Genomic DNA, 15,117 nt, shown 5'->3' on the forward strand with positions numbered 1-15,117 from the left:
CATCCACCGTGTGTCTTAAACCATCTCACGATCCTGGTTTGTGTCAAAAAGAGAGAGAGAGAGATTGGGCTTTGTTTTTAGAGTGACTCATTGCCGAAAAATTCCGCTCGGTTGGCACCTAGATAAGGAGTAAACGCTTATTTATTAATCCCCTCGAATGACATGTTTGCCATGTTTAAAGGTCGGCGATCTTAATGATCCAGGAAACGGGTTTGTTCAGCACCCTAAACTGGTTTAGCATTAACTTGGTTTGTTCTTTTGTGCGTCTTCCCGTGGGGGGTGGGGATAAATCCCACTTCATTGGATGGGTTAAAAGTTTCTGTGTATTCCAGAACTTTTAAAATGGGTTCATTTTGTAACCAGGTTTGACTGCAGCTCCTGGAGCCTGTTTGTGCATGGTTACAAATTCTTTTTTTCCCATTTTTGCATTTGGATCAAAGGGAGTTTTGGGCTCCGATCAGAAACAGGTTGGGAGCATTTGCAAACAAGTCCAGATGATGCAGGGGGGGGGGTGGACTAGAAGACCTCCAAGGTCCCTTCCAACTCAGCCATTATATAAAAATTATTTATTGGAACTGGAATGGCACCTGGCTCCTAATGGGTGGCTCAGAACAATTCAATCCATGTTACTTAGCCGAAAAGGGGTTGTTTTATTTATCTGCTGGTGGAATTCTGGAACTTGGAAGTCCACCCATCTGAAAAGTTGCCAAGGTTGAGAACTTGGGCTTTTTAGGAGAAAAATCTTGATCATTAGCGGGAAAACCCCAGGTTGGGAATCATCTGGGGGCTCCAAGATCAAACCCCACAAAGTTCTTTGGACTTTTTATTTTGGGGGGAAGGGATCCACTTTCTACCGAGGCTGCAACTTCCAAGCCGCCATCAAGGGCTGCCCTGAAAGCAGGGCTCTGCAGTAATCCAGCCTTAAGGATTTCCAGACTCTCTTCCCCCACCTAAATGAGAACGAATTTTTCAATGCTGCTACACCAGATTGTCCCAAAGGTGCTTTTTTTTTTCCTTCTTCCCCCCTCCCTTCAAGAATCCACTGGACTTTTTTTTTTTTTTCATTTTGAAGACGTTTCGCTTCTCCTCCCAGAAGCTTCCTCAGCTCTACCAGGAACCTGGAGGACTTGAGAAAGAAACTTTCTTTCTTTCTTTCTTTCTATCTATCTATCTATCTATCTATCTATCTATCTATCTATCTATCTATCTATCTATCTATCTATCTATCTATCTATCTATCTATCTATCTATCCATTCATTCATTCATTCAATTTATTCAATTTATTCAATTTATAAAATTATTATTAGTACTAATTACTATTAGTACTACAGGTATACAGGCACTCTAAACTTAAGTGGCTAATCCGGCGGGCTCAAGGACCGCGCGGGAGAACTCCCGGCCTCGCCGCCCGCGCCTGCGCGCTCGCCTCCTACCTCTGCGGCGGTATCCCGGGCGGGGGAAAGTGGCGAGTGGGCGGGGCGGGCCGGGCCGGCTACGGAAGCCGGGGAGAGACAGAGGGAGAGAGAGGGGGGGGGTGTGGCCGGTCGCGTGACAGCGGCCGGTCGCACATGCGCGTGCGCGGGAGCGCGCGGAGTGTGCGTGCGCGCGTGGGGGGGGGGGCGCTGTTTCAGAGGAGCGGCGGCGGCGGCGGCGGCGGCGCCAAGATGGCGGAGGAGGCGGGCGAGGGGCTTCCGCGCTCGGTGCTGCCGGGCCCGCTGAGGGGCGGCGGGGGAGGCGGGGGGGTCCCGTCGTGCTCGCCCCCCCCGGCGGCGCCGCCGCCCCCCCCCCGCCCCGCTGCCCGGCGCCCCCCCCCGCCCTGCCGGGCCCCCGCGTGGTCCGCATCGTCAAGTCCGAGTCCGGCTACGGCTTCAACGTGCGCGGGCAGGTCAGCGAGGGCGGGCAGCTGCGCAGCATCCACGGGGAGCTCTACGCGCCGCTGCAGCACGTCAGCGCCGTCCTGGGCGGAGGGGCGGCCGAGCGCGCCGGGGTCCGCAAGGGGGACCGCATCCTGGAGGTGTGAGTATCCCTCGGGACTACAGGGCCCATCCTCCCCTCCCGCCCTGGAACCCTAACCCATCATCCGTCAGCCTTCCTCCAGGACTGCATGGCCCATCCTCCCCGCCTTCAAGGGGCGTGCCCCTCCCATCATCCGTAGCCTCCAGTCCTGGTCCGGGGAGGAGGGAAGGACTACACAGCCCATCCTCCTGCGGCCCTAACCCATCATCCCTAGCCTCCCCCCATCCGTCTTCATCCAGGACTGCATGGCCCATCCTCCCCGCCTTCAAGGGGCGTGCCCCTCCCATCATCCGTAGCCTCCGGTCCTGACCCGGGAGGAGGGAGCGACTACACAGCCCATGCTCGTGGGAACCTAACCCATCATCCCTAGCCTCCCCATCAGTCATCCAGGACTGCATAGCCCATCCTCCCCGCCTTCAAGGGGTGTGCCCCTCCCATCATCCTTAGCCTCCATTCCTGGTTCGGGAGGAGGGAGCAACTACAGAGCCCATGCTCGTGGGACCCTAACCCATCTTCCCTAGCCTCTCCCCATCCGTCTTCATCCAGGAGTACATAGCCCATCCTCCCCGCCTTCAAGGGGCGTGCCCCTCCCATCATCCTTAGCCTCCAGTCCTGACCCAGGAGGAGGGAATGACTACACAGCCTATCCTCCTGGAACCCTAACCCGTCAGTCCAGGATTACAGTGCCCATCCTCCCCACCTTCAAGGGGTGTGCCCCTCCCAATCATCCGTAGCCTCCAGTCCTGGACCGGAAGGAGGGAAGTACTGCAGAGCCCATGCTCGTGGGAACCTAACCCATCATCCCTAGCCTCCCCATCAGTCTTCGTCCAGGACTACAGTGCCCATCTTCTCCATCTTCACAGGGTGTGCTCCTCCCATCACCCTTAGCCTCCCCACCAGTCCTGGACCGGAAGGAGGGAAGGACTGCAGAGCCCATCCTCGTGGGACCCTAACCCATCATGCATGGTCTCCCCATACGTCTTTGTCCAGGACTAGAGTGCCCATCTTCCACCTCTCCTATCATGCATAGCCTCCTCATCCATGCTGGTCCAGAAGAAGGCTAGGACTACAGTGCCCATCTGCTTCACCTTCACAGGGTGTGCCCCTCCCATCATCCATCACTTCCCAATCCATGCTAGCCTAGGATAGGACTGCAAAACCCATCCTCCCTGCCTTCACGGGGTGTATTCCCTCCCCCCCATCATGTATAGTCTCCCTTGTCCCAGAAGGACAGGACTACAGTGTCCATTCTCCCCACCTTTAGGGGGTGTGCCCCTCCCAATCATCCACAGTCTCCCTATCCATCCAGAACAGGGGGCGGACTACAGCGCCCATCTGCCCCACCTTCACGGGCCGCCGTTCCCATCCTCCACAGCCAGCTGGGACAGGAACCTTCTCTTCTGCAGCCGGTGGACGCCTTGACCTACGACACTCCCCCCCCCACCTTCTGCGGAGATAGGCTTTGTAGTCCTTCTTTCAAAAGGGGGGGGTGAGCCTTTGGGGTGGGGCCGGTCTGATGATTATAATGATTTTGGCGAGCTTCTTTCTCTGCTGGGCTTTTCATTGAAGAGCAGAGAAGAAAAGGACTTTATCTGTATAAAACTTCCACATTTTTATACAGATAAAGAGACTTTGTATAAAACTTCCACATTTGGGGGAAAATGGGGGCATTTTCAGCACAATAATATTATTTATTATGGCAGGCAATGTACGGGAAGCCTTTGTGCAGGACGAGACTTTCCTCTTTTCTTCTTCTCACGACCTAAGCATAATTATTTAGCACGATGGTCTGCGGGCTGCTAGCTTGTCAGTCTGGGATTACAACTCCCATAAGCCTTGCCCAGCCACCGTGTCAATCCTTCCAGGCAGGGTTGAAAAATCTCCCCGGCTTTTAAATGTGGCCCATTTTTCCAAAGTCGACCGCATGTCGACCTAATTTTTCTTTTTTTCTTTTGCTCATGCTTGGAAGCTTCACGCCCACCAGCTGCAAAGGAGGATGGGTGTTGTAGTTCCCAACCTCTGGAGGGAGGGGGGGCCTGACGCTTGATGCAAACTCTAGATTTGGGTGAGTGTGTGTTTCCAAGAGGTTTTCCGTGTTGAGGTGAACTTGTTTGACTCAAACCCCGATCTTGAAAAGATTTCCCCCCCCATTTTACGTCCTTTCTTTCCACCACCGTTGTTAAGTGAATCACTGCGGCTGTTAAGTTAGGAACACGGCTGTTAAACGAATCAACCGCTTTTCCCCCCCATTGACTTTGCTGGTCAGGAGGTCGCAAAAGGGGATTGCGTGACCCCCAGCACGCTGCCACTCGTCGTAACTACGAATTTCAATCGCGTGACCATGGGGAATGCCGCGGCTGTCGTAAATGTGAAAAACGGCCATAAGTCGTAACTCCGAACGGTCACTAAACCAACTGTTTGCAAGCCAAGGCCTGCCTGCATAGTTCCGTTGCCGTAATCCTGAATACACAAAGCAGACTCACAATTGTGTAGACCCAGGCAAGGTTTCTCTGGTTTGACAACTGTTGGGAAGCCGGATTCGTCCCCACGGCCCGTTCTCTCTGTGACGCCCTCCCTTTGTTCGGTTTCCGTTTTGTGGTGTCTTTGTGTGTGTGTGTGTGTGTGTTTGTTTTTACTTTCAAAACAGTAGTCCGTTGTGGTTTCTTTTTTTTTTTTTAATTCCTTGCTTGCTTGCTGTGCAGTGTTTCCTGGAGAGGTTAAAATAGCAATTTTTTGATTCTCTCTGGCACTCCAGCCTCACAGATTCTCCTTGGCCTTTGTGTGTGTGTGAGTGTGTGTGTGTTTGTGTGCCTTCCTTGCAAGTTGTGGAACGAATCCCGTTGGCCGAAAAGAACGAGATAAGATAAACTTCTGCTGAGTCCCAGGTTGCAAGGGCAGAGTGGCTTTTAACCTGTGAAGTTTGAATAAAAAGCTGGTGGGTTGTTTTTTTTTGGGGGGGGGGGGGATGGTCCTTCCACGGCACTTCCAGGGAGTCCTCGGCTTACAACGGTTCACTTTAGTGACCGTTCAAAGTTAACGGCCCTGAAAAAAAGGGACCGCTTTTCACACTTAACGGCCGTCGCAGCTGCCCCCACCGTCACGTGATTTGCATTCGGACGCTCGACAGCTGACTCATACTTACGACAGTCGCATTTAATAACAGGCAAACATTTGAGCCGCCCTCTCTAGGAATCAGATGCTCTCAACTCCATGCTCCTTTTTTTTGCAAGCCCTGGAGGCTTCTGGGTGTTGTAGGCGTTTTGCAATCCCCCCCCCTCTTTCTGGTGGGGGTGGGCTGAAGGGGCCACTGTCACATGCCGCTTACTTAAGCCCAGGCGCTGGCACTTGCTGGCTACATGGAGGAAGTAAGGAAGCCCAGCACACAGAGCCTGACTCAGTTTCCTTCCTGTTTTTTTGTTTTTTTTTCCCCTTGTGACCGGTGGGATGCACCAGGGCTGAGTAGAGGGTGCCACTTTTGGGCTGAAGGCTGAAGGGTTGAAGGTTGCAGACCCCTGATCTCTCTCTCTCTGTCTGTCTGTCTGTCTGTCTGTCTGTCTGTCTGTCTGTCTGTCTGTCTCTCTCTCTCTCATCTCCATCCATCCATTTATCTCTGGTCTGTCTGTCTATCGATCGATTGATCGATCGATATCATCTACCTATTTATCATTTATCTCTTGTCATCTATTTCTATCGGCTATCTGTCCCTTCCTTCCTTCCTCCCTCCCTCCCTCCCCCTATCTATCTATCTATCTATCTATCTATCTATCTATCTATCTATCTATCATCTACCTATTTATCTCTTGTCATCTATTTCTATCGGCTATCTGTCCCTTCCTTCCTTCCTTCCTTCCTTCCTTCCTTCCTCCCTCCCTCCCTCCTCCCTTCTTTGCTCCCCTTCCTTCCTTCCTTCCTTCCTTCCTTCCTTCCTCCCTCCCTCCCTCCCTCCCTCCCTCCCCCTATCTATCTATCTATCTATCTATCTATCTATCTATCTATCTATCTATCTATCTATCTATCATCTACCTATTTATCTCGTCATCTATTTCTATCTGCTATCTGTCCCTCCCTCCCTCCCTCCCTCCCTGATCATGTGATCAGGGGATGACACAACAGTTGTAAGTCTGAAAAACAGTCCCAGGTCCCTTTTTCCAACCTCGAACGGTCACTAAAGAAGCTGCTGTAAGTCAAGGACTGCCTGTATAACCACCTAGATCAAGCTTGGACAAGGATTGGACTTCAACTCCCAGAATCCCCCAGCCTTTTTTCTTTTTTTCGTTTGCTTTTTGTGACTTGCTCACCCAACTGCCCTCAAATTGCAGTTCAGCCTTGGCCTGTCTCTTGTCAGCACCCGGGCCCTTACGGCGTCCCTCTTCCCTTCTCCCCCCCTCCCCCAGAAATGGCGTCAACGTGGAAGGGGCCACCCACAAGCAGGTGGTGGACCTGATCCGAGCCGGCGAGAAGGAGCTGATCCTGACTGTCTTGTCGGTGCCTCCGCACGAGGCCGACAGCCTGGACCCCGGCGACGACTCCCTGGGCCAGTCCTTCTACGACTACACGGAGAAGCAGGCCGTCCCCATCTCCATCCCCACCTACAAGCACGTGGAACAGAATGGCGAGAAGTTCGTGGTAAGTACCACCTTCCCAAATCCTCTCCTCCCCCGGCTCTTGGCCTGTCTGTCTAACTCCCTCACACCCCTCCCATCACAAGGCAAAATTCAATTTAATAAAAAGAAGGACCAGGGGTGACATGATAACGTGTTTTCCCCAAAAATAAAGACCCTGTCTTATATTTTTTTTAAATCTCGAAATAAGCGCTTTGTCAGGTTTCGAGGTCGTCTCAAATAAATTGCATTTCAAACAAAGTCTTTGAAGGAAAACTATTTTATTAAGTACGACATTTTAGACCTGACTCCATCGAAGCCAACACTGACTTCCCGCCCCCAAACCCTCCCTTTCCGTCCCCCACTCCCCTGCACTCATTGGCCATCTTCCAAGTCACTCTACCCCCAATCTACTGCTCCAGCTCAAAGGAATTTCCCCCCTCCCATCCCATCTCCTAGGGGATATTATCTCCAGGGAAAATAAGTAGGTGAAAAGTCAAACGTCCCTTTCCAGACGCCTCCGCTTCTCCTTCTTATGTCAGCACTAGAGTAAATGCAGCTTGAAGTGCTGACATGCTTGGCCTTATTATTTTGGGGCGCATGGAGCAAGACGGGGCTCCTCTTGCCGTCTTACCTGATTTCCAGCTCTGCATTTAAATATTTTTGGGGCGTGCTTATTTTCGGGGGAGCAGGTGCTCAAAAGCCCAACCGGGCTTATTATCAGGGAATGTCTTATTTCGGGGAAGCAGGGTAGTGATGTTCCAATATTTGAAGGGCTGCCCCAAAGAAAAGGGGGTGTCAAACTATTCTCCAAAGCCCCTGAAGGCAGGAGAAGAAGCAACGGGTGGAAACTAATCAAGGAGAGAAGCAACATAGAACTATGGAGAAATTTCCTGACAGTGAGGATATTTGGCCAGTGGAACCGCTTGCCACCAGAAATTAGAGATGCTCCAACAGTGGAGGTTTTTAAGAGGAGACTGGACGAACATTTCTCCAGAACGGTGTACAATCTCCTGCTCGAGCAGAGGGTTGGACTAGAAGACCTCCAAGGGCCCTTCCAACTCTTGCCATTCATTCTCCATGGTCTCTTCCCTTTGTTCGTCCTTCCTTGGTGCTGGGTCTCTTCTCCAGTGTGTGTGCGTGTGTGTAATATAGATGTGTATATTCTCCTTTTCTAGGTTTACAATGTTTACATGGCAGGCCGGCAGCTCTGTTCGAAACGTTATCGCGAGTTTGCCATCTTGCACCATAACCTGAAGCGGGAGTTTGCCAATTTTACTTTCCCTCGCCTGCCCGGGAAATGGCCCTTCTCCCTGTCGGAGCAGCAGCTGGACGCCCGGAGGAGGGGCCTGGAGGAGTACCTAGAGAAAGGTAGGGGGTGGGCCTTTGCCAGGGGGGTGGGGGGGTGGAGAGGGGGGGCGTCCCTCCTTCAGGGCAGCCGTGGGGGCTCTCTTTATGCTTAAAAGTGTGGCTTGGTGCCGTGAATAAGCCCAAACGCTAAGCAATGTTTAATTCTTCTTCTTCTCTCAACATCCACTCGGAGTCGCCTGAAAGATGGGCAGCAAATTAATAATAATAGTACCGTAATAGTAATAATAATAATAATATTCTGACTTCCTTGGAACTGCCTGTATACTCAGATGTTACCTTAATAGCTCCTTGGTTAGGACTTCGAACAGTTTGTTTTCAGTCCCAGACTGTGAATCGAATCGAAGATTAAATCTGTCATTATTAATGATGATGATGATGATAACAACCTGGTTGGGAAGTTTAATTTGAAAGGGCCATTTGAATTCTTGTTTCTTTTCACCTCCTGGAAGGATGGAAAAAAGGCCCTCTTAACCTTTCAGACCCCCTCTCTTCTCTCACCCACTCCCCCCACCCCCCCCGAGACCCTCAACTCCACTCTGGTCCAATCACAGCTCGGCTTTCTCACCCCCCTCCCACCCCCCCACAGTCTGCTCCATCCGGGTGATCGGGGAGAGCGACGTCATGCAAGAATTCCTCTCGGAATCGGACGAGGTAGGCCGGTCAGAGGGTGGGCTCTCCCAGGCTGACACTTTCCCCCCCCCCTCCAACCCCAAGAGGAAATCGCCTCCCTCAGTGGTTCATCCGGGCTGTTCCCCCCCTCCCCCCCCCCCCCAGAACTTCAATGGAGTGTCGGATGTGGAGCTCCGGGTGGCCCTCCCCGATATCACGACCGTCACTGTCCGGGTGAAGAAGAACAGCACCACTGACCAGGTCTACCAGGTAAGAGGGGATCCTCCAGGGCTTGGGGGGGGCTTCTCGGAGGCTTTGGAGATGTTGGGGGCGCAGGAGGGAACTTGCTCTTCGAATGCTGGGAAGGACAGAAGATTAGGCTTCTTAGGGTTTTGGCTTCTAAAAAAAATCTAGTTTTTAAAATGCATTTCTTCCCTCCCTCCCTCCTTTCCTTCCTTTCTTCCTCCCTCCCTCCCCTTCTTTCCTTCCTTCTTTCCTCCCTCCCCTTCCTTCCTCTCTCTCTCTCCTTTTTTAAATTTCCTTCCTACTTCTGTCCCTTTTGTTTTCTCTTTCCTTCCTTTCCTTCCCTCCCTTCCTCCCCCCTCCCTCCTTCCCTCCATTTCCTTCCTTCCTCTCTCCCTCCCTTATTTTTTTAATTTTCTTTCTCCTCCCATCTGTCTTTTTCTCCTTCTTTCCTTCCCTTCCTTCCTCCTTCCCTCCATTTCCTTCCTTCCTGCCTCTTTCTCTCCCTCCCTTTCTCTTTAATTTCCTTCCTTCCTTCCTTCCCTCTTTCCCTTTCTATTTCCCTCCGTCCCTCCCTTCCTCTCCAGGCTGTCGCTTCCAAGGTGGGGATGGATAGCACCACCGCTAACTACTTCGCCTTGTTTGAAGTGATCAACCATTCTTTCGGTAAGGAACGTCCCTTACGTGGCAGCCTCCCCACCACCACCCCCTCCCCCTCTGCGTCTAGAAAGGTTTCCCAGTAGGAATCCGGGGGTCCTTTAGCCATGCAAGCCATCGGGGTGGCTTCGAGCCAGTCCTCACCCTAGCCCACCTCACAGGGCTGTTGTCCTAGGGGAAACAGGAGGGAGAGAGGGAGGGAGGACTGTATGAGGGACATTTGCCACCTTGAGTTATTTACAAAATAATAGGATAAAACTCTAGCATGCACATCAATAGATAACATGTCTCCTATTGAGGGCAAACCTTCTCAGGGGAAAAACCGAGATGCCATTGAGGCTGGCAAGAAGATGGCGGGTGCCCTCCAGCCTCCTCTGCTGTGGGACTCGCCTCCGCCAACCCCATTTCTCTTCGTTTCCCCCCTGCCCCACCTCTCCCAGTGAGGAAACTGGCGCCCAACGAATTCCCCCACAAGCTCTACGTGCAGAATTACACCTCGGCCGTGCCGGGAACGTGCCTGACGATCAGGAAGTGGCTGTTCACGACAGAGGAAGAGGTTCTTCTGAACGATAACGATTTGGCCGTCACCTACTTCTTCCATCAGGTGGGACCCCTTCAGGTGACCCTCAGCTTCTCCTTCCACCCCCACCTCCCTCCAAGGCGTGGGTGTCCTCTGGGGGGAAGTCTAGTGGTCTCATTCGGGGATCAGGGCAGGAGGGCGCGAGGAGCAGAAGAGCGAGGAAGGGAAGAGCGGATCCCTCTGCGAAGCCCTCCCTATTTCCAATTGGGACCCTCTTGAGCGAGGGCTGTTGAGCGTAAAAGCTTACTCAGCGTAAAAACTCTCAAGATTCAAAGGAGGATCGAGTGATCCCCCCCAGGAGATCAAGAATGGGGGGGAAGGAGCAGAATGAATCTTTCTACAGGAGGGTACCACCAGCTCATTAAACTACTAATGAGTTTTCTTATTTATTTATTTATTTATTTATTTATTTATTTATTTATTTATTTATTTATTTATTTATTTATTTATTTATTTATTTAAATTTGTATACCGCCCTTCTCCCGAAGGACTCAGGGCGGTGCACAGCCAAAATTAAAATACATACAATACAAAATTTAAAATAATTTAAAAGCAGAATTAAATCGAATTGGCTTCCCAAAACATTAAAACCCATTACCCTTAAAATAACCCATTAAAATTTTAAGCCAGCCCAGCTTGTTGAAATAGGAAGGTCTTCAAAGCTCGACGGAAGGTCCGGAGGTCCGGGATTAGTCGTCTTCCTGGGGGTAGCTCGTTCCAGAGGGCGGGTGCCCCCACAGAGAAGGCTCTCCCCCTGGGGGTCGTCACTCTGCATTGCTTGACCGACGGCACCCTAGTAGTTGTTCGAACACAAGTACAGTTTAAATCCGTCTTTTCTGAACAAGGGCTGTTCATTTAACTTCATTAACAGCCAACAAGAATCCAAAGAATAATAACTCAATTCTGAGGCACAGTATTTGCGATAACCGTAATCTTACTGTGGTTGGCAGAATGCCCAGAAGCAATTTGCAGGAAAACTGACAAGGAGCAAGAGCCGACAAGACGTTTCTGGAATCAAGACACAAAGGAATATGAATGAAGTTGTTCCCTGCAAATTGCTTCAGTCGTCGTCCTTCCTTAAATAGGCTAGGGGAGTGGCCAATTAGCCCCAAGCCTTACTCTCGAGGAGACTTCCTCCTGAGGAGCCACTCCTGCCTTTTAACAGCTCTGCGCGCCCGTGCATCGAGAAGAGGCTCCTCCTCTTCGTCTTAAGGGAGCTTCTGGAGGTTCTGAAGGCCCTGGCTGAATCCCTGCCTCTGGCACCACATCTTCTCCAGCCTCCTCACTGTCTGACTCGAGTGCCAGCTGCACAGGCTGCTGGCGCATCACCACACCAGCCTCCTCGTTGTCGGAATCAGCAACTAGCTGCACAGGCCGCTGACGGGCCACAACAAAACCAGAAGAAATTTAAGGGATCTTCTCCTTCCTCCTTCGTCCCTTCTTCAGCTCTTCTGACTTGATCAGCCACCTTCCGCCATGAGGACTGGAAGCTTGACGCAGTCACGGAGAAGGAGGAGGAGGAAGGAGAGATTGTAGGAAAGCAGGAAACCCCCTTCTTTTTTGGAATGGTCCCTTTACCCCATGATTTTCCCCACCCAGGCGGTCGACGACGTGAAGAAAGGCTACATCAAAGCCGAGGAGAAGTCCTACCAGCTGCAGAAGCTTGGCGAGCAGAGGAAGATGGTCATGGTAAGGTCTTCTCCACTTCCGGTGGGAAACATCTGTGGAGATTCTGGGTCATCCAGGTCATGGTTGTCCCAAAGGTGCTGTCTTTCAAAAGGTGACTGGACTTTCTTGGTTGTTGTTTTTTTTTTGGAAGACTTCTCGCTCCTCATCCAGGAGGCTTCTTCAGGTTCTGGCGGAATGGCGGAGAGCAGAAGGATTTCTATTCCTTGCAGTTCTCTGGTTGTTGGCGCTCTCTCTGAGAGTCGTTGAGGCCGGTTGGAGGTCACTCGACTACAGGATTCAGGAGACCCTGAGGGCACAGGCCAACCTCCAAGAGTGCCAACGACCAGAGGGCTGCAAGGAATAGAAATCCTTCCGTTCTCCATCATTCCGTCAGAACCTGAAGAAGCTTCTTGGATGAGGAGCGACATGACTTAAAGGAAAACAAAGTTCAGTTGCCTTCTGAAAAAAAAAAAGCATCTTTGGGATTTCTGGTAGGAAGCGTTTGAGTTACGGGCTCTGGGAATTTCCTTTCCACTAGTCTGTTAGACGGCCAGAATCATGAAATACAAATAGTCCTCGACTTACAGCCGTTTATTTAGTGACCGTTCAAAGTCACTAAAGTGATTTACGGCCGGTTTTTTTCACACTTAACGACCATTGCAGTGGTCCCCGTTTTTCACGTGACCAAACCTCAGCTTGGCAACTGACCCCTATTTATGACGGTTGCAGTTGTCCCTGGGTCACGCGATCCCCTTTTTGCGACCTTTCCGACGAGCAAAAGTCAACGGGGGAAGCCAGATTCGCTTAACGACCCCGTCGCTAACTTAACAAGGGCAGCGATTCACTTGACAATCACTCTGGCAAGAAAAGCCATGCAGTGGAGCGAAACGACTCACTTCACAACGGTCTCCCTCAGCAGCAGAAAATTGGGGGCTCCCTTGCGGTCGTACGTCGAGGACCGCCTGCCCGAGATGAGCGGCACATAAAACATTTCCCAAATAAATAAAGTTTTCTTGGCGCTTGTCTTAAGTTGCAACCCAGCCTGTTGCGGAGAGTTAACTTGGATTCCTGGGGAGGCCTGGTGGGTGTGGAGACCCCTTCCCCAAATCTTTCATCCCCCCTCCCCTTCTACCCCCCTCCCTCTCCTCCCTCCCCCCCAGTACCTGAACATGTTGCGGACGTGCGAGGGTTACAACGAGATTGTCTTCCCTCACTGCTCCTGCGACTCTCGCCGGAAGGGCCACGTCCTCACAGCCATCAGCATCCAGCACTTTAAGCTCCACGCTTGCACCGAGGAGGGCCAGCTCGAGGTCAGCCATGGGGGGACGGGTAGGTGGGTTGGTGGGTCGGCAAATGGGCCGTTTCCGGCTTCCGGAGGGCCTCCGGGCAGTTGGGGAAGGCTGTTTTCATCCTCCCCAGGCTCCTAGGGTGGCTCTGGAGTCTGGGGAGAGCAAAAAATGGGCCTATGGGGCCCACCGTGCCATCGCGTGCGGAGCATAGAATTATGGGTGTGGACACGCACACTTGTGACCCCCCGCGTTTCCCCTGGCGCTGGGGAATTCTGGGAGTTGAAGTCCACACCAAAGGTTTGGGAAGCCCCTGGTGCAGACAGGCTGAACTCTCGAAGCTTCCAACGTTTTCCCACCTCTGGATCCCTGGGGTTGTGGGGGGTGCTCCCTTCTGGATCTGGGCACTGATCCTGCTGAGATCCTTCCAGAATCAAGTCATAGCTTTCGAATGGGACGAGATGCAGCGGTGGGACACGGACGAAGAAGGCATGGCGTTCTGCTTCGAATACGCGCGAGGCGAGAAGAAGCCGCGATGGGTCAAAATCTTCACCCCTTACGTAAGCGGAGACGGTGGCGGGCAAAGAGGAGGTAGGGCGGTGTGGGTCCCAGACCCCCGGCAAGAGGAAGGAGCTGGGCCAGAGGCTGGGTTAGAGCCCCAGGCCCTGAGTTCGGATTTTTTTCTCTCTCCTTGCAGTTCAACTACATGCACGAGTGTTTCGAGCGCATTTTCTGCGAGCTGAAGTGGCGGAAGGAGGTGAAGGTGGGGAGGGCCAGGCGGGGGTGGGGAGGGCCGGTGCCGTCCAGTGGGAACCCCTCCCCCTCCCTCCCTTCCTATAGAAGCCAGGCGAGGCCTCCCGTGGAAGGCAGGAGCCCTCTTGGCGCTAGAACTCCCTGCGCCGGCCTGCCTCAACTCCCCCCGTGTCTTCCTTTGAAAGGTGGAAGAGGAAGCCACCGACAAGGACAACAAGAACTGCAGTAAAGACAGTCTGTGCAGCAAGGTGAGGAGCGGGGAACGGAGGATTGGCTGTTGTTCCTTTTTATTTTGTTTTATTTGTAGCCCCGCCATTATTATTTCTATCAATATCTCAGTAAGACCTAACGCTCCTTCCTCCTCCTGTTTTCCCCACGACAACAACCCTGTGAGGCAGGCTGGCCTGGGCTGAGAGAGAGGGAGGGGCTGGGCCAAAGTTACCAAGCCAGCTTTTATTCCTAAATCAGGACTAGAACTCACAGTCTCCTAGTGATTGGCCCAAAGTCACCCAGCTGGCTTCCGTACCTAAGTTGGGACTAGAACTCCCCATCTCCCAGTTTCTGCTCTGGCACCTTAAACCACTGGACCAAACTGGCTCTCCTAGTAGACCACCTGGCAAGTTCTTCCCCTGGCCCTCGGAGTCTCCGACATCTGAAACAGGGGCCCCTCTCTGTTTGAAGGAAGGATGTGACCCCCATATCTGGGTCGGCGACAGAAGCCGTGGTCCGTGGTCCTTTCCACCTGTCCCCCCCCCCCGCAGTTTACATCCCCCTCCAGATGAGAGGGGCCAGCAACAGGAGGAGATCAGCTGTGATCCCCAGCGCTTTTCGGTGGAAGCACCCCGATTTCTTCGTGTGTGCCCGCATTTCAAGCGGGAGAGTCCCCACCAAAGCCTTCTGAGAACACTCCTGTTCTCCCTCTGTCCGTGTCCCCCTTTTCGGAGGAGCGGGTGGGGTGGGACAGCCTGTCTTGGAGGAAATAACATACCCCTCCAGACCCACTCGCTCGTTTTCAGCCTCTTCCCTTCGTTCCCTTTTTTTTTTTTTTTCCTCTCCCAGAACATCTTCCAGTTAATGCGGACAGAGCAACGAGACATCGCGACTTGAAAACCGCTTCGGAAAAACCGACCAACCGAAAAACCGTATTATCCCCCTTTTTCCCCCCACCCCCCACCCCAAAACCCTTCCTGGAAAAACAACAAAACAAAAACAAATTAACACTTTTCAAAACGAGGAGAAAAGAAAAGCGAGAGAAGGAAAGAAAGAAAAAGAAAGAAAGAAAGAAAGAAAGAGGGGAACGGTTTACTGTATTAAACTCATATTAATTCCATT

General features: G+C 52.2%; 1 protein-coding gene across 1 annotated transcript; it reads left to right on the forward strand.

Annotated features, from left to right (window-relative positions):
- The first annotated feature begins 1,665 nt into the window (after positions 1 to 1,665).
- On the forward strand, positions 1,666 to 15,115 carry SNX27 (sorting nexin 27). The gene is given in 14 exon segments (XM_070951098.1): positions 1,666 to 1,800; positions 1,803 to 2,017; positions 6,412 to 6,643; positions 7,797 to 7,989; positions 8,576 to 8,640; positions 8,764 to 8,868; positions 9,429 to 9,507; positions 9,939 to 10,102; positions 11,678 to 11,767; positions 12,907 to 13,056; positions 13,464 to 13,592; positions 13,730 to 13,795; positions 13,971 to 14,033; positions 14,845 to 15,115. Coding segments are annotated over 14 exon segments (1,734 nt in total). The 3' UTR covers positions 14,893 to 15,115.
- Positions 15,116 to 15,117: the final 2 nt, after the last annotated feature.

The sequence above is a fragment of the Pituophis catenifer genome, unplaced genomic scaffold, assembly GCF_029215685.1.
Source record: "Pituophis catenifer annectens isolate HBS135680 unplaced genomic scaffold, rPitCat1.0.hap2 SCAF_10, whole genome shotgun sequence".
Taxonomy (NCBI): domain Eukaryota; kingdom Metazoa; phylum Chordata; class Lepidosauria; order Squamata; family Colubridae; genus Pituophis; species Pituophis catenifer.